This window comes from Staurois parvus, unplaced genomic scaffold (genome assembly GCF_062004578.1).
Source record: "Staurois parvus isolate SC_StPar_1 unplaced genomic scaffold, SC_StPar_1.0 ptg000117l, whole genome shotgun sequence".
In the NCBI taxonomy this organism is placed as follows: Eukaryota; Metazoa; Chordata; class Amphibia; order Anura; family Ranidae; genus Staurois; species Staurois parvus.
The window spans coordinates 698,511-724,282 of NW_028317913.1; the positions used below are offsets into that span (position 1 = coordinate 698,511).

At 40.5% G+C, this 25,772-nt stretch overlaps 1 protein-coding gene across 4 annotated transcripts in view; it reads right to left on the minus strand.

The window, feature by feature from the left end:
* Positions 1 to 677: 677 nt before the first annotated feature.
* The window catches only part of WDPCP (WD repeat containing planar cell polarity effector), a 470,287-nt gene continuing 445,192 nt past the window's right edge, over positions 678 to 25,772 (minus strand). For 3 of the 4 annotated variants that reach the window (XM_089671996.1, XM_089671995.1, XM_089671994.1), the window contains 3 exons: positions 11,758 to 11,780; positions 8,376 to 8,495; positions 678 to 6,518 (listed from right to left, as the gene is read on the minus strand). In XM_089671996.1, coding sequence (XP_089528122.1) covers positions 6,468 to 6,518; positions 8,376 to 8,495; positions 11,758 to 11,780 — 194 coding nt within the window. In that variant the 3' untranslated portion in view covers positions 678 to 6,467. The remainder of the gene's footprint in view (positions 6,519 to 8,375; positions 8,496 to 11,757; positions 11,781 to 25,772) is intronic. The other variant, XM_089671997.1, reaches the window with a different exon arrangement.

A 25,772-nucleotide genomic window follows, 5' to 3' on the forward strand; every position in this document is an offset into this window, starting at 1 on the left:
CAAAAACACTCCTTATTGTGTGCAAACAGGACCGGGTTGTAGCAACAAACAGGACTAAGCCTCTGGGATCCCTACACTGTTGAAGAGGATGAAGACACAAGAAGACAAAACTTGACACCTTATCGCTCCAAAGATGAGTTCACTCATAACCTAGGCCGATGGTTTTGGGTCCCTTTGGCAGCCAAAACAGGAAATTATAGAAATCTAAGCGGTGCTGTAAATGTTTGGTGAATATCACATTTAATGCTTTTCTAAATATACCCTCAAAGTAGTAAACAAATCACTAACCTGTCATAAATACTTGAACATGTTAATGTCATTTTAAACATAATTTTCAAAATTTTTATAACCTTTGTGATCCGGACAGGAAAGTTCTTGTTTGTTCCAGCACTTACTATGGGGTGACAATGCTCTGTCCCTGGAGTGCATGCATTTAGACAGGAAAATCTGCAAAAAACGCTGCAGGAGATCAGCACCACTGAAGTAAAGGTTGAAAAAAAAGGTGAAAGTGAAAAATGTATTTAAAATATGACAATTATTTGTGATACTGAGTATTTTATCAGGATAAATATAATTTAGTTAGGGTCTACATATAACTGAATACTTAACTACAAATTGGCCTTTAATAATGGGCAATTACAAGCAATCAACATGGTGGGATTCGGACAGAACGATAATTTGTGCAGATCAATTTCCTTTATTTACAATAACAACAACAAAAGAACAAGAATAAAAAAATTACAGAATGATACAAAAAAGAACAGCATTGTTTTTATTGCAAATGTGCTTGAAAGTATAGCGGATACAGTAAACACCCTATACCCGCTAAGTAAGGCACCATCTGTGTATTTTCAAAGTCTGCTACATAATCCTAATGTTTATAAGCTTATAACCAATACAAGTCCCACGATTATGCTATAAATACTATTTAATACAGACATTCATGCAGACACGTGCACATAATTCCACGAGATGGTTTTATGAACAACCCCTCTTCTCCCTGACATTTATTGTCAGGAAACAAACTGATAGATTATACCTGACTCTGCCAGGTTGCTGGTCAACTCATTGTTAACAGCATAAATAATTAAATCTTGAAAGATAGAGTTGGTTTATGATTTCATCCACACAGAATAGAGCATATTTTAATGAGCACTGGGAATCCTACACGTCACTTTAGAAAAAAGAGCTTTATCCCTGACATTGCTCAGTAACATATAATAGCTAGTAAATTACCTCATAGCACCTGTGCTTCGCTTGAAAATTCCCATCTGCCAACAAAAAAAAATCCATTTTATCAGCCATTTTCCTGCCGACAAAATGGAAACGATATCACTGAAAAAAGGAAAATGTCTGATTTCTTTCACTTCAGAGAATTGTATAATGGTGGAAAAAGGTTAACACTTATGCGCTATTTCAGCAGCGAAAGAAACGTAAGATCAAATTGGAATGCACGATAAAAGGACTTTATATGTTTCTTAAAGGAAAAATAATGGTTATTTGAGGAAGATTATAGTTGCAGATTAGGAAAATTGAGAGCTTTCTTAGCAAAATGCTTTTGCCTGCAAAAGGCCGCTCTTTCATGGAGGTATTCTGAAGGAAGATATTATCTGCTAGTATCTCAATAGAACGCCTTTCACTGACTTAAGTGGAAGTCAAATCTGCATTACAAGGGTGGATTGCTAGAACAGAGATATAATTTGCAGGAAATGCAAAATATCTTATCTAAGTGATAGAGGCTTTCTTCCATACAGGAACATGTTAATGACATCAACATTCCCACTTCATATGGGGACTTGCAATTCTGAAGGTCTGCGGGAAAAAAAGTAATAATATGGAAATATATTGCACATAATGGGAACAATTGGTTCATCTGCCACCTCAGCGTTGGCTCTGTGCTTTCAGGGAATGCAAGCCGATTACATATTAGTCGGTGTATTAAAATATAAAAGGAAATTAGGAGAATCAAATAAAGGTTAAAAAGCAAACTCGTGTACATTTTCAGTCAAGGAAACAATATTCATTGTGATTAGTCATATCATAGCTAAGCAACAGCACACAGAATATGTGTGCGGGAAAATAGATTAGTCTACATATTTTTCAGCGTAAGCCGAGTACACTCACGTAGTGCCTAGGAAATATACTATGTTAATATATTCTACTACATAAAAGCATATGTGTCATATTATATTTACACATAGAAAAGGGTTGTCATAATTTCTATTTTATTATAGGTACTTACAGTTGTGTTCAAAATAACAGCAGTCAAACATCACTAACCTGCTCAATCACTGTTTTTGGTAGAAATGATATTTCTACATGACAAATAATTTACTAGCAGGTGTAGTAGAGTAATAGAAGTCCAACAGACCCAACAGTCATGACATGCATGCTGCTGATTCTGTGTAATTGAATCACTAATTGAAAGGGGCATGTTCAAAATAATAGCAGTGTGGAGTTCTATTATTGAGGTCATTCCATTTTTTAAAAAATAGATGGCAATTATTGCCCTTATTTAAGGAAGGAAGGCAGCAAATGTTGTACATGCTGGTTACAGTGCATTTCTCTCTGAATTTCTGAGGAAAATGGGTCGTTCCAGACATTGTTCAGAAGAACAGCGTACCTTGATTAAAAAGTTGATTGGAGAGGGGAAAACATATAAAGAAGTGCAGGAAATGATAGGCTGCTCAGCTAAAATGATCGCAAATGCTTTAAAATGGCAACCAAAACCTGAAAGACGTGGAAGAAAGCGAAAAACTACCATTCGAATGGATAGAAGAATAGCCAAAATGGCAAGGACTCAGCCAACAATCAGCTCCAGGAAGATCAAAGAAGGTCTAAAGTTACCTGTGACATAAAAAACCAATATTGGTGAAGCGCTTCACATAAACACTAGTATACAATGGATGGCATGAATGAAGCCATCCATTGTATACAATTGTCATGTGACCTGCTGTGATTGGTCACAGCAGGTCACATGGTACCGGCAATGGGGGCCGATACTCAGATCTGTCATCGGCCGTGTCCGAGGTACACTGGTGGTGACAGATCTTGCCGCTGTGCGGCTCTGCAGGAGCGCAATCTGCGCATGTGCGGAAGGACGCCATATGGCGTCCACCCGGAATGCTGATGACATTTGCCGGCCGCCATTCGGCCATAGGGCAGGCGGCAAATGGTTACGTGATTCAAAGGAAAGCAAAATCTTCAAACATTTTTCAGTTTATATAGTGAATGTTTGAGTTTGTAAAGAAGAATACAAACACTACTATTTTTTTGAACAGTCTAATATTCACTTTTCTTCAATTTTTTTAGAGGAACAACACAAATTTGATATATTTTTCTTCATGTTTTGCTTTGGAATAGAATGTGTAGTGTTCCCAATGCATTTGTGTGTATGGAAATAAAAGCTATTAGAAGGATTATGAGATTTATTCACTTTTTTCAACACACTGCTATTATTTTGAACACAACTGTATATAGCATGGTCAATTTTACACAGCACTTTACATATAGATAGTATATTCACATCAGTCCTTGCCCCCAAGGAGCTTACAATCTAAGGTCCCTAACTCACATTCATACACATACAAGGACCAATTTAGATAGAAGCCAATTAACCTACCACCATGTCTTTGGAGGGTGGGAGAAAACCAGAGTACCCAGAGGAAAACCACGCAGGCACATGGAGAACATGCAAACTCCAGGCAGGTAGTGCCATGGCTGGGACTCAAACCGACGAGCCTCGTGCTGCCAGGTGAAAGTGCTAACCACTAAGCCACTGTGTATTTCTACTTCAAAACTGAGCACATGATTGAGGGTGGGTGAGTCAGCTGATCACAGATTAAAGTATACATAATGCCAATACATATTTATTATTTTGAAAAGAGTAGTGAGGTATTAGAACTGGGTTATATTGCTATTTGTGTCCTTGCCATCAGGACTGAAAGTGAGGAAAAATCAAAAATTTTAAGTTGTCAAAAAAAAGGAATAGAAGGAAAATATGGTTGGGACATCTGTTCCATTGACAACTGAAAGGGCATTACCTTAATTTTTGGAAAGATTTATTCTCACTTCCTGTTGTCCCTATGGGACAGGAAGTAGACAGGAGTCTTCCCAATGGGACACAGATGGAAGATGTTTACTGACCAAATGTGTTACAGTGTAAACACTATATATGCTAGGAAACACAGGGGGTCTGGCTACTTGCATGCGAAAAAATGTTGCTTGAACACTGAGCAACATGCACACTAGTCATTTATGACTATGCCCCCTCTATGACTGGCTGGAAGACAGCAGCTGCACATAAAGGGAAAGACCCGGCTTTGGCGATCTAGCCATTTTGGCCAAGATGCCTGGGATTCCCACTTCTGGCAGCAAATTCCATTGGCAAGGCTCCAGAATGGTTATTTCAAAGGGGATCATTAAAATGATTCACTAGATCTATAGAGCTAAATCTCTGTCTGTTTCAAAGGAGGGGACCACCCATTTCACACACAGTATTTCAACTTCTTGGGCAGCTTCCTAACGAGTCAGAAGAACCCATCTGTAAGACAGTTTCATGGTCCTCCATGCACACTTTTCTTTCCTATTCCTATTACCATGTCAATATCTCTTCTCTTACCATTGTGGAGTCTGGCCAATAAATTCTTGCTTGCCAACTCCTCAGATTAACATTATTTATGCATCCCTCCCTTATTATTTTAGTGAATTCATGTTAGTGTAATGAAAGAGAGTTGTCAGGAAAATTGAAAATTCAAGAATTTTCCTAGCATCACATAGATTCCACCCTTCATAATTGAGGAGTGTCTGATTACGGACTGCTCTCTCTGGGAGGGATGTTCACTTTATTGGTATGTGGCTCTAACTGAATGGAAGCAGTGGGGGGTTAATTTGTTAGCTTGGTCCCATGGAGATAGTCAGGATAGGAAATTGGCATTTGGACATGACTTTTCCATTTATGTTCTTTTACTATTTTTACCTTTTTTATTGTTACAATAAAAATGCACAAAAGTAAAAAAAAATAAAAACCTGTATTTCATTAATAAATACATTTCTAAAGCTTTGCAGTGGAAACTAAATTATATTGTCATTAGAAATGAGAAAACTATTAAAATAAAATGTACAGTTTTTACGCTTGTTGTTTGAAAACTAACACCAAACTAAAAAAACCCCAGAGCCACTGAACAGCAGTAAATCTTTAGGCTGTCAGCAGATCAGCATCAAGTGGCTCTGATTTACGTCACGGTGCTGAGAATAAAGGACAACTCAGGCTGTGCAGAGCAGGATGAAACCAAGCATTACTAGATTTTAAACAGTATAGGCATTTATTTTTAATGTTTTACATAGCTATACCTGCAAAAGCTGCAAAGTATGAAGTAATCTTTCAGGACTTATTTTCAGACTAAATTGTCACTTTAATGGCAAAGTTATTTCCAAAACAATAGGCGCATAGAAAAAAATGTAAGCAATGCTCTGGTTCAAAAGGAATATACAAGTGTAAGAGCGGTTGTTGTTAATCGCGAAGAGTGTTTAAACCTACCCCATATACCAAAGTGTTTTCATTGCTGTTTGAGTGCCCCCCCAAGGAAGTTTCTGTTCATTTCCTGTTTCAGTGACCACAATAAAAGTGAAGGAAAACCTCTTCGGAGCAATAAAAGCCAATAGGGGTTCCTACTCTTCCTATCTTACTTAAACAAAAATTAAAGTATAACTAAAGGCAAAAAAATGTTAGAACCCCTGTCAATTTTGACTGCTGTTTGTGCCCCCACTAAGGGGATACACCCACCATTGTCATTGAAAGTGAAAGAAAACCCCAAATGCTGGGTTGTCCCAAGACGATTAATAGAGGGGAAATCTTTCAACAGGGATACTAGTTCTGATGACCTGGTTGTCCCTAAGGGATTCCCTTAATTTGCAGCGATTTTCTCTCACTTCCTGTTTGGCTATGGGACAGGAAGTGAAAGAAAATCTCCAAAATGGGACACAGATAGTGAAAAAAATCTGACAGGGGTTATAACCCTCCCTTACTTTATCAATTTAAAAACGTTTTGCCTATAGTTCTACTTTAAACAAATATATTTTGTATGGAGGTGGGCTTTAGGGTACAGGGTTACGTTATATAGTATTAGTCCACTGACTCATTTTACTTGTCTATTGGAGTTCCTAAGTGAAGTAACAGTAATTGTGCCACTAACTGAAACATGCTCTTTTGCCATTACTTTCTGCAGGCAGGATTTACTTTACAACAGATTACTTTTCTCTAAGGTGCTGCATTGCAACATACAGCAGACACGGACTACTACGAAATTGTAAAACAACTTATCTTTAATGGTCTTTTAAAAAAGATTTCAATATATATATACACAACATATATTTTACAATTTACATCAACTATTTTTGCAAATAATGTCAGGTTACTATAAAAAATGAAATGTGGAATTCTGTTCACCATCGGAATATAGTAATTTTTATACCAGTCCAAAATGCACCACTTTCAGGGAGCCACCGCCTCCAGAGCCCTGGAAAACATACACATACATTACTATTATTATACAAGATTTATATAGTGTCAACAGCTTGTGCAGCACATTAAAAAATAAATGGAGACAGTACAATTACAATACAAGGCAAGACAACAGGGTTGGGAGGGGCATAATTGTGAGTGTTTAAAATTCAAAAGGGAGGGGCAAGTGATATAAGTTATTAACTATGGGAGTTCAGTTTCTAGCTTGAGGTGGGTAAGGCTTTCCAGAAGAAATTATTTTTTAGGGATTGCTGATAGGCTGACAGAGTAGGAGATGAGAGATTGGGGTAGAGAGTTCCAGAACATGGGAGAGACTCTAGAGAAGTCCTGGAGGTGAGCATTGTAGGAGGTGATGAGGTCCAGAGAGTGGCAGAGAGGATGGTTTGGGTCAGGGCCGTCTTTAATATTGACTGGGCCCTGGGAAAACCTTTTCTAGGACCCCCCCCACCATGCAAGTTTGCCCTCCACCCCCAAAACAAATCAGCCTTAGTTAAAGTGGTTCTAAAGGTTTGGTTAATTTTTTTAATTATTTATAATAATAACCACATCATACTTACCTGCTCTGTGTAATGGTTTGGCAATCTTCCTCTTCTTGGGTCCCCCGCCAGTGCTTCTGGCCCCTTTCTCTTGCTGAGTGCCCCCAGAGCAAGCTGCTTACTCTGGGGGCACTCATGCATGCTCATTCCTGAGCCACATCTCTGCTTCTTTGGGATACACATAGCATGGCTCAGTCCCTCCTGCTCCCTCCTCATTGGCTGTGATTGACAGTAGTGGGAGCCAATGGTTCTATGGTGCTGATGCTATGTCTCAGCCAGTGAGGAGAGACATCCGAGAGAGCCGAGGCTTCCGTTCACATCGCTGGATGGAGATCGGGCTCCGGTAAGTATTCAGGGGGCTGTGGGAGGGGGGGGGGAGCAGCACATTGAAGGTTTTTTATCTTCATGCATGAAGGTATACAACCTTCACCCTTTACAACCATTTCAAGCCTTAGCATAAAGATTTAAAAAGAAGAACATAAGAAGAAAAAAAAAGGATTGGACATCTCAGAGATGACAACAGATAGGAACACTGCTCTAGAGTGAAATATTTTCCCTGCCAACTGGGTGCACACACATTTAGATCTCCTGCACATCAGCAACATTTAAATCCCATCAAGCATCTTTCTCTAGGTGGACCAATGCTCTAATTGGTGAACAACACATATCAGGGTTATGAAACAATCCTTAGACAGTCTACAGTATGGGACATTGGGGAGAAGGACCTACCTGGTCAGCCAGCTCACCATCCGATCCGCGGTCCAGAGCTCTCAGCGCTGCCACTCCCACTCCCACTAAAATCCCAGCTCCTACTGCAGCCATGGCCTCCCAACCATACAGGCAGCATGGGTCGAGGTCAGAGCATGAGTGGAGCTGCTGGACCCACCCCCACCTTACTTGCTTGGAAATATTTACAGCACTACCTCCTGTGTGTACCTGGTCGCTTCGCAGTGTTATCATGGGGTGGGCCCAAATTTGCGGACAGTACGGGCTCAAGGGGCAGCTGCTTTGAGCCCCACAACAATGACTGGGCCCGGGGCAGCTACCTCTTTTGTCCTGTATTAAAGACCGCCCTGGATTGGGTGATATTTGGAGACAAGGATGGCAATTTAGCTCAGGCAAAGTTGTGGATGGCTCTGTGTGTTGTTACTATTTTAAGGTGGATAGTCTGGCAGCAGAATTCAAGAGAGAGTGAAGGGGCATACCCTGTGTAAAGGCAGGCCAATAAGGAGGGAGTTGCGAGAAATAAAGGAGTGAACAAGTATAAAGTATCCAATGTTATTGTTTAAACTATTGTGAAAAGGAAAGGGACCCACCTCTCCATGATGTTGTAATCGTCGACACCCCAGACCAGGACACGCCCAACGCATTTCAGAAATACCTTCTTTAGGGGTGTACCAGGTAAAATGTATATCATGGGGCTGTCCTAGATCAATCTGTAGTTCACAGAAGGTGACAAAGAACTTTTGTATTACCTTTTTTTTTTTCATCCTACCTGGCTTACTGTACAGTATATTATATATATTTTACCAGCTAATCCCTTGGTCGTGAGACAGTGTTGACAATTACAACACCATGGATATGTCAAAATAACTCCCCAACTATGGACTGTTGGGTATTCTGTCATTACATGATGTATCTATATATATGCAATGTGCCAGCCTAGATTGATTTTAAAGTTTACTGTTTTATACTTTGTGATGAATAAAGTTGTTGTACAATTTTTTATTATATACTCTCTCCACATTAAATGTTTATTGCTCTTAAAGTCCCATGGGAAATGTATACATAGTAGATAGTATTTGAGTAGAGATGGCAACACTTTAAATTGAGTTATTCTCATTTTTTTCATACCATGCTAAGCACCAATATGTTTGCCATCCGATACATTACAGGACATGGGGCTTAGTAATGTGAGGGGTGGGGCTTATTCTGAGAAGTCACTTTACTAGTTATGTTAACTTATACACTCTTGTGGTCATGGCAGGTTCACTTTTAATGGACCCTGTTGCTAATTCACAGAAATAAAACTATAGTCATCAAATATAAGAAGCAGCACAATGCCAAACTGTCCATTGGGTGATAAAACTAATCTTCACTCTCTTGCAGAGCCACTGTTGTAATTGGTCCCCTGCCACACAATGTGATTTCTCCCACTGGCCCCTACGTCATTACAGAGTCCTCTACTGACATAGAGGCCAGCAGGAGGCACTATTGTGCAAGTACCCTGGAAATGTTGGCTAACAACAGCAACCATGGCACTGCAAAAGAGCGAAGATTCATCTCACAGCTTGTTGGAGAGGAAAGTATTCTACTTCTTTATTTACAAGGTAACTGTTTTATTGTTGTGAGTTAGGGACAAGGTCAGTTTAAGAACTGTTGATAGATCTAAAGCAGATTGTACAATCAGATTGCAATGTGTATGGTGACCTAAAAATTCTGCCACAGGGGCAGAAATAAAATTTTGACATGGATTCCAGCTTTCCCCTATTCCGCTATAAAAAATATATATATTTTCATCTGCATTGATTCTGGAGACTTTCACTTAACCACTTCCCGCCTGGGCCATAGATAATAGACATCCTGGGCGGGAAGTGAAATACCGGGGTTATGGCTACAGCAATATGCTATAGCTCCATTATTGTTTTTTTCAGCCAGCGATTCTCTAACCAATAAAAGTGGTCTGAGTGGCAGATTTGTCACTGGATCACTTTTTGAAGCGATGGGAGGGGTTGCTCCTCCCCTCCTGCCACTTCCCGGTTCTCGTGCTTATATGGATGATTGGTAGCACCAAGAACCGATCTGGTGGTTGCAGCTGCTTGTCACAGAGATGAGTGGAGTAAAGATGGCCTCCACTCATCTCTATGACCTAGGAGGACCAGAGTCACATCATAACTTCCATTTCCACCCATACGTAAACAGGGCCAATTGTTCTTAAAGCACTAGATCAGTGGTGGGCAACCTTTTTTTTCAACTGAGCCAAATCTCGCCAAAACCACGATTGAAATTTATTTTGAGAGCCACATTTTTAAAACTGAAAATACATCTCCCATATAGTAATTCATCCCCCATATAGTAATTCATCCCCCATAGAGTAATTCATCCCCCATATAGTAATTCATCCCCCATAGTAATTCATCCCCCATATAGCAATTCATCCCCCATAGCAATTCATCCCCCATATAGTAATTCATCCCCCATATAGTAATTCATCCCCCATATTAATTCATCCCCCATAGTAATTCATCCCCCATATAGTAATTCATCCCCCATAGTAATTCATCCCCCATATAGTAATTCATCCCCCATATAGTAATTCATCCCCCATATTAATTCATCCCCCATAGTAATTCATCCCCCATATAGTAATTCATCCCCCATAGTAATTCATCCCCCATAGTAATTCATCCCCCATATAGTAATTCATCCCCCATAGTAATTCATCCCCCCCATAGTAATTCATCTCCCATATAGTAATTCATCTCCCATATAGTAATTCATCCCCCATATAGTAATTCATCCCCCATATAGTAAGTCCCCCATATAGTAAGTCCCCCATATAGTAAGTCCCCCCCCATATAGTAAGTCCCCCATATAGTAATTCATCCCCCATATAGTAAGTCCCCCCCCATATAGTAAGTTCCCCCATATAGTAAGTCCCCCATATAGTAATTCATCCCCCATATAGTAAGTCCCCCCTGTGTCAATTCACTTACCTTTGCTCCGCGCGTTCCTCTCGCCGTGCTTCCCGCGCCGTTCTGGTCTTCAGGGCGGACTGTGAGAGGAGAGGAGTTCGTCACGCTGCCCCGCCTACATCCTGGCTGCCCCGCCTACATCCTGACAGCTGCAGAGTCCTGACTTTTGGGGCGGCCACCCGAGAGGAGGGAGGGGAGCGGGTGGCCGTCCGAGAGGAGGGAGGGGAGGGGAGGTGAGGGGGCGGCCGCCCTGCACACGCCCGTCCGAGAGGAGGGAGAGGAGGGAGGGGAGCAGGCGCCCGGCACACAGAAGAGCCGCATTTAAGCTTGTAAGGAGCCGCATGTGGCTCGCGAGCCGCGGCTTGCCGAGCACTGCACTAGATCAATGTTTTGTTTTGTTTTTTTCTAATGCTTTACATTGTAGAGGAGAGAAGTGGAATCTTATTGACCTGTCACTGCTTATTTCTATCAATCACAAGGGATGTTTACAGTCCTTGTGGTAGGAATAAAAGTGATCAAAAAATGTATTTACCCAACAAGGAATAGAACCTTTCCCTGTTCTATTCAAAACCAAGAATAAAAATTTTTGCTTTGACATACACTTTAATGTATTTACATCCCATCTGGCAAGCCCTGGCGCTACATACTTGTTACTAAATTTGACAGAGACTCTGCAAACAGATTGCAAATTTGTAACATGAGGTAGGTCTCTCAGCATGAAAGATGAGCTGTTGAATCCCATAAGTCCATAGCCCCCCTTCCCCATTTTATCTCATGATAATTTTTTTCTAAAAATGTTCAATTTTTATAATTTTTTTCTAAAAATATATTAATTGGCTCTGAAATCCATATTTTTGATTTGGGTTTCATGTATGATCACCATTTATAATTATATCAAACATACAAATAGTAATGCATTGTAAACTATTACTGCAAACCTTTACTTTTTATGGTATAATAAAATGACCTATAATGTCTCATGCAGAGTATGTAGAGTATGTACCTCTTTGGATGGATCTTCCTCTCCTTAAAAAAAAAGAACAGCAGTTTAATGTCTTCAAGTAATAATATGCAGTCCTTCTATTATTCACATAAGCTTAGTCTAAATATGTTAGAAATTGTTAAGTCACACATTTTCTTTTACTTTAACAAAGAATTGTTTTTCATCTGCACATTTATACATGTATAGACAATACTATACACAAGGATTGATTTACAAAACTCTAATACAATATCTTTATTTTAGCCATGTGAGTGTAATTTTCAAATCTAAATGGACATAACTGAAATTAACTGTCAATATTTTTTTTTTTAAATAAGTATTCTTATGCTGATGTGCCCTTAGGACTGAGTTTATGGGCTTTTTTTTTTAGAGCTTTTACATTCCCATATTCCCTTAAAACGGAACTATACTCATTTTCAATCCAGAGATGTGGTGTCTCAAAGCTCCCTGCCGGCTATTGTCATCTTCAGGCAGCCAGTTCCTGTGTCTCGATCGCTGGCCAATTTCATTGCTGATGTCATCCCCACAAATGTGCAGGAGTTTAGTCAGTTTAGCATTGCCAAATTTGTATGAGCTGCACATTAGCACCTCACTATACAGGGGCGGACAGGCAGATAATGAACTTTAATGCAGAAAAGACAAAGCATGTCTCTTCTGCATTCAAAATCCTGCCTGTTCACTCTTTTTTCCCCATAAAAGTTCCACTTTAAGGGATAGTTCACCTTCACTAAAGAACTGCCTATGCAGGTAAGGGATGTCTGTAGATAAAAACAAACTGTGTGTCTCTGACAATAGTTGAATATTGTCTTTGCTATAGGTGTAGGCTATTTACATACCTCCTAAAGCCTGACTGGAATACTCCCAGAATGTTGCTAAGTGAGGCCTACGTGTTACTGCTCACCCCCACCATCATAGGAGTGAGCTTTTTCTCTGATTCAAACCCCCTCACATACTCTTTCTCTCCCATGATACAGTAGCTCTGAGCTCAGCGTCTGAGAGCTCACTCCTGTGATGGTGGGGGTGAGCAGTAATGACTAGGCCTCACTTAGCAACGTCCTGGAAGTATTTAACAACATCTTGGGAGTATTCATGTCAGGTTTCATGAGGTACAATGGCCTATACCTATAGCAAGGGTATTATTCAACTTTAGTCAGAGCTGCCTAGTTTGTTTTTATCTACAGGCACCCCTAATCTGCATAGACAGTTTTTTGGAAAAAATTAACTCTCCCTTTAAAGCAGGTCTTCTCCCTTTAAAGCAGGTCCTCTCCCTTTAAAGCAGGTCCTCTTCCTTTAAAGCAGGTCATCTCCCTTTAAAGCAGGTCTTCTCCCTTTAAAGCAGGTCATCTCCCTTTAAAGCAGGTCATCTCCCTTTAAAGCAGGTCATCTCCCTTTAAAGCAGGTCTTCTCCCTTTAAAGCAGGTCTTCTCCCTTTAAAGCAGGTCTTCTCCCTTTAAAGCAGGTCCTCTGCCTTTAAAGCAGGTCTTCTCCTTTTAAAGCAGGTCAACTGCAGCTGTCAATGAATTTTGAATGGCCTCAAACTGACACCATTGACACTGGCCCAAAGCTGTTGACACAGACCCTATATTTTGTTACATGTTGATGCTACCCTGCATAGGGTAAATTAGAGACATATTTTGTGGAGGTCACCAAATTAGGAGTGCCTAAAGGATAAAATGGGTTTCCAGGAAAAAAATGCATGTAAAAGAGTGTATATTTTTAAACTACATAATTACTTTTAAGTACAACACCACCCAAAACTGCCAAAAGCTGAAAATCAAGAGATATAAAATGCATACATTATGATACATGTTATTAAATCAGGTACTAGTGTAAATGAATTTAATATGGCATCATCCTCTTACAATTCCCTGCACAACTGAATTTACAATGAAAGAGGGAGGGGCAGTACTCGGAGCCAGTCAGAGATGGTGTATGCAAATGTGCTGAGAAGGTGAACAAGCTGATAGGAGGAGAACTTATAGTGAGCAAAGGGATTACCTCATTAGTCTGTTGCTGCCCTTTCACTGTCCAATCAGTAGACAGGGGGATGTACCAGCAAATCCTTTGACAGGTATAACAACTCCTGTATACTGACTGTATTACATCTGTTTATATTACTGAATATTAGCTTTACATTTTGCATGGGTACTGGAAAACTGAATTACGAGCCAGCTTAATTTCTCTCTCAGAGGCTCCAGGGCCAAAATCTTCCCATATTAGTTTGTGTCTCTGCCTTCTCCAGAAAGATCATAATGATAGGGTCAGTCTCTTGCAGTAGATTTCTCTATTTCTCTCTAGACTATTGAGAAAAAATTGATTTAGAGCATGTGGGGTGCAGATTGAAGCACAGCTAATTGACACAGTAGTTGTTCAGTGGTTCAGTACAGGTTCAGGACAGGATTTTATCCTGTTCACACATGTGCGGTTTAGAAATGGTTCCCATAGAAGTCAATAGCCTGTAATCCACACCTGAACCAGACCGCACTGCTCAGAAATCGGACAGGACTCTTTTTCAAACCGCACTGAATCCACACCGCCAGTGCACCGGACATATGTGAACAGGCACCATAGGAAGCAGATTGATGCATTTCAAACCGCATGCAATCTACATGTATAGGTGAACTGGCACTTACAATGGCACCATATTTTGAACATTACGGGCAGATTTACTAAAACTGGAGAGTGCAAAATCTGGTGCAGCTCTGTATAGAAAGCAATCAGCTTCCAGGTGGTTGGTGTGACATTTCCGACAGCTCCCTATCCAGTTTGCCCACTGATCTGAAAAGTATGTAATTACACATATTAGCTTCTATTATAGTATTGTTAGGATTTCAGCTGTTTGAAAACTGTTTAAGATGGGATAGTGCAGTTGTTTGCACTGACCGATCTGGCAGAGTGCACTTTGACAGGGAGAGAAGGAACCTGTTGGTGATATGCAGGTTGTACCTTACGGTGATCTTTAGGAACGGCAGACAATGAGCTGTGGCTGAGACGCAAAACAGCATATACCACAAGCGGACAATGGAGGCAAATCTCCTTAGAATGCATCAGAGCAGAACAGATAGATAGTGGAACAACATCCTGGTTAAGGTGGAAGAAATAACCTTGGGCATCAAAACAACCTTGTCCTTGTGTTTGGGGGGCTTCAGACAATGGAAGAAATTTCTCAGCATCAGTGGGAAAAAACAATGCCCCTGGTGATCAGTGGGAGTGAAATATGCCACAAAGTCAACAGTCTGTAATAGTAAAAAATCTCCAGGGCATGTGGCTAGTACGATAAAAAAATAACATCAGCAGTCAGTGGAGGGGAAAATATCCCATCTTCAAGGGTCTGAGGTTGGAGGAATTGGTGTTCATGGAATTAGGCTAGCCCCCTTCAGTATCAGTGTTCAGGGGTTACTATCCTTTGTATATATGCTCCATAACCAGTGTTACTCCTCTATTGGCTGGATGATATCTTGACCATAACTATACAGGCAGCACTGGGCAGGAGACTGCTGTGCTCCAGCCTCCTGCAGCTGCTGCCACTCTGCATACAGGGGCACATGCCTGTGGGGGGCTAATTGCCTAAAAGCTCATAAATTGCCAAGCAGTAGGCAAGAGGAGAGAAAGCGAGAGAGAGATAAGGTATGTGTACTATAGAATGCAACACAGGTCTTATTTTTTTGACAATCAATAGTAGCAAATTTTACATTTTTTTCATGGTGCTCCTCTCAGGTTATTATCATAAGAGAAATCAAAACAAGAAAAACAAACCCTTGGAGTATACAATACTGTAGTGCATTTCCATCAGGGAAGAGATTAAGAGAAGTAATTTAACCTCAAAATATATGGATGCTGTGGCAGATGCATTTGACTAAAGCATTGTAGAACCCTTTCATGTAAACACAGATCCCGCAATTCAAATTAAAGCACTTGTAAATCTAATCACGCTACTTCAAGGAAAACAAAATAAATCCAGTGTTGAGTACTTCTTCCATTTTACCACCTCACAGTAAGGGGGGCAATTGAGGTACATTATTGCTGCTGTTTCTGTACTATTTCCTATATTAGACCAAAGGTGAAATAACAGAAATTAAAACACAAGAATCTATAAGACAACAAACACATACACATTTCTTATTACGTAAATGCTTGTCAGTTTATGAGCTCCCGTGGATAACAAAAAATCCACTGAATAGAGAAGACAAATTCAAATTGTATACCCCCTTTGTAATAAAAAATAACGTTATTTTAATGACATGAGCTCCCTCTTCTGCATTGATAAGGTCTGTTTTACTTGGTGCCTCAGCCATCAAAATCTATTCCACTGAAATGTTCAGCTAACCCAAGGTCACAACAATATTCATCAGCTCTGCTGTTTTTTCCTCCCGCCAGATTATGATGCGTGCATGCCCAACTGATAATGAGATCTGGCAATACAGAAAAATGGCATCTTCACCTTGGTGCATGCACTGGGCAAACAGATTGTATGCTATAAATCCTGGTTAATCGAATTCTATCCAACCAGTTTTAAAACTTTCACCTGTTTCCTTGCTACTGCTGTCCCCAAGAGCTGAACTATACACAGTACCTTTTCCAGTTCACAATTTTTGGATGTTGTTCATAAATCTCTCCTTGAAGGAGAAGGATTCACTGTCACCTGGGCCCCAGGACAGTAAATGAAGGCAAATCTCCCCAGCAGGGTAACAAACAGAAAAAAAGAACCTTACAGAAATCTGGACTCTAATCCACCCTATCCAAAACTATAAAACAATGGTTAGAATTAGGCTTTTATTTGTACAAGGGTTCTTTAAAAAGTTTCCACTCTTTTTTAAACTCTATTATATACAGTTAGGTCCATATATATTTGGACACAGGCACAAGTTATAGTTTTTTTTTTCAGGTATTTACCAAAACATATTCAATCTATAGTTATATGATGGATATGGGATGAAAGTGCATACTCTCAGGTTTAATTTGAGGGTATGTACATCCAAATTGGAGGAAGGGTTTAGGAATTACAGCTCTTAAGAGTAGCCATCCCCCCTTTTTACTGAAAGTACCGTAATTGGACAATTGAATATAATCATAAATAAAATGTTCATTTTTAATATTTTGTTGAGAATCTTTTACTGGCAATGACTGCCTGAAGTCAGGAACCCATGGACATTACCAAAGACTGGGTTTCCTCCTTTCTGATGCTTTTCCAGGTTCTAACTGCATCTGTCTTCAGTTGTTCTTTGTTTGTCTTTCTGCCTTTAGTTTTGCCTTCAGCAAGTGAAAAGCATGCTCAATTGGGTTGAGATCAGGTGACTGACGCGGCCATTGCAGAATATTCTGCTTCTTTTCCTTCAAAAGTTCCTGGGTTGCTTTTGCATTGTGTTTTGGTTCATTGTCCATCTGTACTGTGAAGTGCCGTCCAATCAACTTTGCTGCACTTGGCTGAACCTGGGCTGACAGTATATCTCTAAACATTGCAGAATTCATCCGGCTGCTTTTGTCTTCTGTCACATTATCAATAAACACCAATGACCCAGTGCCACAGGAAGCCATGAATTCCCATGTCATGACACTGCATTCACCATGTTTTACTAATGACATTGTGTGCTTTGGATCATGAGCTGTTCCAAGCCTTCTCCACACTTTTTTCTTCCCGTCATTCTGGTACAGATTAATTTTAGTTTCATCCATCCAAAGAATGCTTTTCCAGAACTGGTCTGGCTTTTTTAGATGTTTTTTGGCAAAGTCTAATCTGGCTTTACTATTCTTCAGGCTTATGAATGGTTTGCACCTTGCGGTGAACCCTCTGTATTTGCCCTCGTGAAGTCTTCTCTAGATTGCAGACTTTGAAAATGATACGCCCACCTCCTGGAGAGTGTCCTTCACTTATCTGGATGTTGTGAGTGGGTTTTTCTTTACCATAGAGAGGATCCTGCGATCATCCACCACTGTTGTCTTCCGTGGATGTCCATGCCTTTTTATGTTGCTGAGCTCACCAGTGCATTCTTCTTTTCTCAGAATGTACCAAACTGTTGATTTGGTCACTCCCAATGTTGCTGCTATCTCTGATGGATTTGTTTCATTTTTGAAGCCTTACAATGGCCAGTTGCACTTGCATGGACAGCTCCTTTGAACGCATAATGTAGGTTCACAGCAATAGATTTCAAATGCAAATACCACACTTAGAATCAACTCCAGACCTTTCACCTGCTTAACTGATGAAGAAATAACGAAGGAGTAGCTCACACCTGGCCATGAAACAGCTTTTGATTCAATTGTCCAATTACTTTTTGTCACTTGAAAAAGGGGGGATGGCTACTCTTAAGAGCTGTAATTCCTAAACCCTTCCTCCAATTGGGATGTACATACCTTCAAATTAAACCTGAGAATGCAGTTTCAGCCCATATCCATTATATAACTATAGCTTGCATATGTTTTGATAAATACCTGAAAAAATCTACAATTGTGCCTGTGTCCAACTATATACAGTATGGACCTAACTGTATATAAAAGTGTGGAAACATTTTGAAGACCCCTCGTAATTAGGTCTGTAGTGGTAGGGTACCTGGAAGAAGGAGACATGGATGGAAGTAAACACAGATATCACATATTTCCTAGCATAGTTCTGTAAGAATGTTTGGCTGTACAAGTTTTAGTAGCATGACACAAAAAGGCATTGGGCTTCTGTCAGTGTTTCAAAATAGACCTTACTATCCTCCAATTTTTTTTTTTTTTTTTTGAAGCTCTGTCAGTAATAATGTATCGTAAGCAAAAATGTAAATGTCAGTACATAAAATGTCAAGTATAAAAAGCAATTGTTGAAAGGCTTGCCTTGGAAATAAAAGGCTGTGAAGGCACTGAGCAGGATGTAGCAGCTGACAAGAAAGCTGTGGATAACACACCCTTCCTTTTTCAGGCTTAAAGTGGGAGCAAGTCAATATATTTTGTTTGCCTAGACGAAACAAAGCTTATGAAAATGGTATATTTGAAGTACAGGTTTATTTTGACTTCTGACTACAACTTCATAGTCTGTAATGTTCATCAACTATTTCTAGAGAATGCTGGCAGAATTTCTTCTCTGTACAGAGAACATAAGACACAGGAACACCCGAGGGCAAAAAGCAGAAGACAGGTGTAGAGAAGCCAATGCATATCTATTCTAATGTAAGACATCTTTTGGATGCTGCCCATGTTTACTACTGTTATCTTTTCATCATCTCACATAATTTCTCACCCATATTTCCCTTAGGCCTCATGCACACTACTCAGAAAAGCATGTCTTACAGGCGTTTGAGGTTTTTTTTTTCTGCCTCTAAATTTCCCTCCATGTTAGCCTTCATGCACAGATAGGCCTTTACAGGAATTTAGTGGCAGGGGTGTTTAGAGGCAGAAAAAAAACTATTTGCTCGATCAAGAGAGGGGCATTTTGACTGAAAAAAAAAATGCCAAAATGCTCTTAAACTCGCCTAAACGCTAGATGTGTTTAGCTCTTGAGCTTCTTTTCATTTCATTAGCCAGAATAAATTTGTGTTCTGGCCAATTAAATTAATAAAAAGTTTGACATAGCTATACACGTTTGCAAAAATGCAACTTTTGCATTTTTCCTGCCAGGAGAAAGTCGCTTAAAAAATGCCCCAGTGTGCATAAGGCCGCAAAATATATCTAAAGCAGGGGCGGACTGACCATTTGGAAACTCAGGCACTGCCCGAGGGCCTGGGGTCAGTAGGGGGCCCCATGAGATGCCCCTGGTACCTTTTTCATAGGCTTTTTTGAGTTTGGGCAAGGACACAGGGGCCCCATGATCCCCTATTGCCCAGGGGCCCCATGAGTTGTCAGTCTGCCCCTGATCTAAAGCCAAAGTTATTTTTGTATACACTATCCACACAGGTGAGGTGTTGCAGCCCAATTTACTCTCTGCCAGGCTGTGGTATGGTTCTTCACTGTGCCAGACTAGCAGTCTCCATCTGCTTCCCAATAGATACTTGTAAATGAATGTCGGCAACAAGGTGAATAAGGATATGAATAAGGTCTTTTCTGGATTGAAACACGTTAGCATGGGTCGTGCTATGGAACATTTTACTCCTCGTTTTTAATAAAGAAAATTTAGTTACTTTTCACCTTGTTGCCAACATTCATTCAAAACTATTTTTGTATTTTGGATGGAGTGTTGATTGTTTAGAATGCCTGGCTGCTTTTTTTTTTTTTTGCCATCTGCATCCCATTTGGGAGATTTTTCTTAATTTCCTGTCTTGCAAACACAAGATGTAAAGATGGCATTTCTCTAAAATGAGAGAAATCCCCTTTTAGACAGTTGTCACTACAACAAGCATTCCTATTGCAATGTTTAGGCTTTTAAAAATTTTTAAATGTACTCTGTACACTAGGGTAATTCAACTCAAAAATAAATACTTCACAGGGAGTTTATGGTGCAATGTTTAAAATATGGGTTATTTTAGTCTCTCCTTCTACTTTTGGGACTATTTGAGGGTATTTTGAGAATAGAGATGTGCTATTACAATACTGACTTTCTGCCGGAGTGGGAATGGACAAAGCTTGGCTAGCCTAGGAAAGAGATTACTGGATCAGAAAGGAATGTATTTCATGAGGCTCTTAATTCCCAGTAGGTGTTAGCAGTGATCCACACTCGCTCGATTAGAGATGGGGTAGGGAGACAAGTGGGCAGTTTGTTTCATGAGTGTATAGGGGGCCATGTTTAGCATATAAGTATTGTAACATCTATGTACAATGAGGAATTTTCCCCCTTTCTCATCCATCCCATAAGATTTTAAAGTATATTCATTTTACTGACAATATACTGAAAGCTGGATGTAAACTAATAGGTTTTGGCTGAAGTTGGTCTTGATCTCTGTCATTCCATAGTGATCCTATTTGGTTCACTCAATGCAGGCAGACTGAGGGATAACGACTTCTAAGAAAATGGAACTAAGATAGAAAATATGTGGTATGGTAAACTTTTCCGAATCGCCAGAAAATAGCATTGTGTATAGGGAGCTAAGAAAGGGTCTTGGATAGATGCTATGGGGTAGAACTGGAGCACTCAGAATCTGGTGCAGTTATGGATGGCAACCAATCAGCTTCTAATTTAAGCTTGTTCATTTAAGCTTTGACAATAAAACATGGAAGCTAATTGGTTTCTATGCAGAGCTACACCAGATTTTGCACTGTCCAGTTTTATTAAATAACCCTGCATGTTTCAACACTATTTTGGATTGTAGTCCCTTTAAGGGGCCACAGGGGGTACAACCTACCTGCAGGAAGAGGCCCTTAAAAAGACAGGAAGCTGCAGTTAGCAGTTGTGAGGGTAGTAGGAGTATTGAGAGACACATCTCGTTGTGAGAGCTACTGTGGGCTTGTGGACCTTTATTAAGACCTGTCTGGAGGGGAATATTGAGCATGGCAAACAAGTCAAGGTCAGGGCAGGGCAGGCAGCATTCAGTCACAGTCAAAATACAGGAACAGGTGACACCCTGAAGCAAATCAACAAACAGCAGAATACAGTATGCTGGGGTCATATCCTGAAAATATACAAGAATAGTGGATCAGAGTGCTTAGACACCAAAAATGGTGAAACATTTTGATCAGGCACTATTTCAGTGTAGTGAGCAGAATTTAAACTTGCTACTTGATAATGTCAAAGCCACATGAGGGCCTTTAAACCATAGTAGTTAAAAGAGATTTTAATGTGAACTCCAGGAACATACAAAAATAAATCAATGTTTTTTACTAGGCATTAAAGGCATTACATATAGTTTTGCCTCCTGCTGGCATAACTAAATAATAAAACTCTAACGTTTATTTATCGCACAATCCATAACAAAAGAGAAATCAGAAGGTCTATTATTCTTTATTGAGTAGGCTGGGGACATAAGCACCTGCCAGGACTTTAATGGGCCCACTAGTAAAACCATTTACTTGCCTATTTAATCTCCATTTCAGAGGCAATTCCTCTAACAATATAAAATACTAATAGCTGTCATAGCAGTCTTATAGGGGTTCCCAAACTATGTATACACATATTTATACAAAAGTACAATATTTGCTAAATGCTATAGTTGTCTTAATAAATCCCCATGTAATCTGATATTGCAGGACTCCCTTTGCTTCTGGACCCCCTGTCAGTTGTATTGTTTGCTATGGCTGGTTCACCAGAGAAAACTGCAATTCTGCAATTTTATTAAGAGGTACAGTATCAATGAGAATCACAAAACTGTCTGAAAAGAAACAAAAGCTCAACTCTGGGCTGAAAAATAATTATCCTTTGCAGTGGGGCCATGTCTCTGTTAATAGCTTGCTTTGTCTAGGTTAGAGAAGAAACAGTTTTATTTACTTGATCCTCCACTCCCCCGGCAGACAGAGCTTACCCACAATCCAGTGGTGGACTGTCCCTCGGTGTCCTCACGTCTAAAGCAGGGCTATGCACCTGGCTCTGGTCTTGGTGAAGTTGTCAGGACCATAGACTGTTAGAGCGCGGGGGTGCAGAAGCTGAGGTGATCGGTCTGGATACGGGGATCTGGTAAGTAGATCCAGGGGAGTATTTGCCACAAGGCAAATAAGGCGTTTGCCTAGGGCGGCACTTTTCAGGGGGGTGGCGCGGTGGGATGACATGCCGCCCCTCACATCTGGCCACACCCCCAGAATCACTGTGCAGCCTATGGCAGCCTGTCCCTCCCTTTCCAAGCTCCCCCTCCTTGCCGGTGATTGGCTGCCAGATCTGTAGCTCAGGGAAAGCACAAAGGCAAAGAGGAGGTGCCGACCGGCAGTTCGAAGATCGAAAAAGCTGATCGAAGTGAGGGTCTAGCTGGAGCCAGTGAAGAGGAGGAGAGCGGCTGGAGAAGGAAGACAGCTGATCAGTAAGGTAAGTGTCTGTGCCGGGTCCGTGTGGCTGGGATCTGGGCAGAGGAGATGGGGCTGCTGCAGCCAGGTATGCTGGCTGTGGATGGGAGAGGGAGGGAGCCCGGGCTGAAGCAGGGGTCAGCAATGTAAGCATCATAGGTGTCAGTGGGAGGAATAGTGCCCCATCATTAGTGTCAGTGTGGGAGGAATAGTGCCCCATCATTGGTGCCACTGACACCAATGATGGGGCACTATTCCTCCCACTAACACCAATGATGGGACACTATTCCTCCAACTGACACCAATGATGGGACACTATTCCTCCCACTGACACCAGTGATGGGACACTATTCCTTCCACTGACATCAGTGATGGGGCACTATTCCTCCCACTGACACCAATATGGGGCACTATTCCTCCCACTGACACCAATGAAGGGAACTATTCCTCCCACTGACATCAATGATGAAGCACTATTCCTCCCACTGACACCAATGATGGGGCACTATTCCTCCCACTGACACCAGTGATGGGGCACTATTCCTCCCACTGACACCAGTGATGGGGCACTATTCTTCTGCTGACACCAATGATGGAGCCCTATTCGTCCAAATGACACCGATAATGGAATAAAATAAGAGGTGGAGCTCTAATAGGAAGAGGTGGAGCCTGAAGAGGAAGGGTGGAGTTTGCAGATGAACGGGTGGATCTTACCCCCTTCACACCGGCGCCTCCCGGCCCTTTAAGAGTTTCAGAAGCCAGGAGGCGGGGCGGGGTTTAGGGTCATGTGACCGCCATGACACGTCGTCACGGCGGTCACATGATTGGGAAAGGTTCCGATCAAAAGAGGAGATCGGGACCTTTCCGTGAGTACCGGACATGTGTGCTGGGAAAGCGCAGGGCGCGCACTCTCGGCACATACGTCCTTTTTAATAGACCGCAAATGTGCGGCCGCTCAGGGTCTAGGCCCAGATGCCGGGAGGCCACACATTTACATTCGGCCGGCATTAAGCAGGAAGAGGTGGGACAAATTTAGATGTGGAAGGTGCCCAATTTTAGTCCTGCCAAGGGCAGCACAAAACCAAAATACACCACTGAGTAGATCTTTTTTTAATTTCCCTACACATAAACAAGCATGTGACCCTTGCAGTGAGAGCACAGCCCCACTGCTAGGGATAATTTTCTATTTAGCCAGAGTTGGCCGGTAAAATAGTTCAGCAAAATATGGTAATTACTGCTGAACTCATTAATGATTCTTGCCTTTTTTTTTTTCTTTGCATGCGTACTAAGCTGTTGTACTGTTCTCAGTTATGGTTTAGACACAATGATCATGCAAGGTGTGCTTCTCCTTTTGGATGAACAGAATGTATTCAAATGTACGCATATGCTTCCAGGACCGAGCACTGGGTGATCGTGCCTGGATAATATACCTGAACATGAAGATAACTTGGATATGAGACAAAACCAGAGTCAGTAAAACAGATGGATAACAAAATGTACCAAGAACAGGTAAATGTGTTATCCATAGGCGTAAATAATCCAAGAAAGGTGCAAAACTTAAGGATGTAATAAATACAAAAAATTGCATGGTCAGCTTTAGAACATGGAACAGTAAACAGACAGAATATATTTAGGGATACTTATTTCCAAACATTGACAAAAAGATAAAAAAAAAATCTGAACAAAAACTGTCATTTCTGTACCAAAATAATGTTCAGCCTAAAGTATATGTTAACTCTTACAGACAGAAGTCTTGGCCATTGGAAGACAGGCAGACTGCTCCCAGCACAGCCAGGAAACTGACCATACTGGGACGGGTGTGCTCCAATGTCTAGTGTGGTCAGTTTGAAATAGGAAAGCAGGAAGACTGGCGGGTCACCAGCTATTTCACACAAAGGAAAGAATGTAAAGCGAACAGGATACTTTTTAACACATGTATATAATACAACAGGTACATATCAGGAATATGAAATATTGGGGTAACATATTTGAAACTTGTTCAATAAACAGCTGGGAAAGTTGACAACGGGCAATTGTGACCAGGTGAACAATTTTAACAAATCGATTTTTAAAAACACACATAACATAAAACCAGCTGGGAAAAGCATAGCTAGATGGGTTAATTGCTCTGTATGGATGGGTAAAGGGGATAAAGGGAACCCATAGTGGTTTAGGTGAATTTTATTTGTTTATTTTTTAAACTTATAAAATGTATAGGTAGTCTTTTCTTTATAAATAAATATTAAACCTTGTACTAGTTTCTAAGAGCATTATGGATTTTCCAAAGAAAGCTCACAGAAGCTTTTTTCTTTCAGATACAATCTCTGACTAAAAAGTCAGAGCCAACTAGATTTAGGGGTAAATTGTGTGTTTACATTTCAGCTTGGGGTATTGAGCTCTATAAACAACAAGCTCTTTCAGCAAAGCGGATAAAGAGATGCAGGAAAATGTTAAAGGAGCATAAAGCTCCACATGATGACTGGATAAGAGAATGCAACATATTAATGTACAATATTTGATATTTATCTGACCAAACAATTTTTTAATTTTATTTTTTCTAGTTCTTTTCTATAATAAAACATATACATAATTACTCTACATTCCATTGAAAAGACAAATGAGAGAGGGGGCTTACAAACTTCCATGATTGATTTAGACTGTAGTGTCACAGTTAGGTGATGGCCATTACATAGAACGGGAGTTTAATATTTTTGAAAGAACCTGGATGGCCAGCTGTGTTACTAATATAGACCTGTTGGGAGACTGTGTGTTTTTATTTACAGTGCCTTGAAATTTTCCACATTTTGTCATGTTCAACCAAAAGCGTAAACTTATTTTGTTGGGATTTTATGTGATAGACCAACACAAAGTGGCACATAATTGTAAAGTGGAAGGAAAATGATAAATGTTTTTCAACATTGTTTACAAATAAATATCTGAAAAGTGTGGTGTGTATTTGTATTCAGCCCCCCTAGTCAATACTTTGTAGAACCACCTTTCACTGCAATTACAGCTGCAAGTCTTTTTGGGTATGTCTCTACCAGCTTTGCATATCTAGAGAGTGACATTTTTGCTCATTCTTCTTTGAAATATAGCTCAAGCTCTGTCAGATTGGATGGATAGTGTCTGTAAACAGCAATTTTCAAGTCTTGCCACAGATTCTCAATTGGATTAAGGTC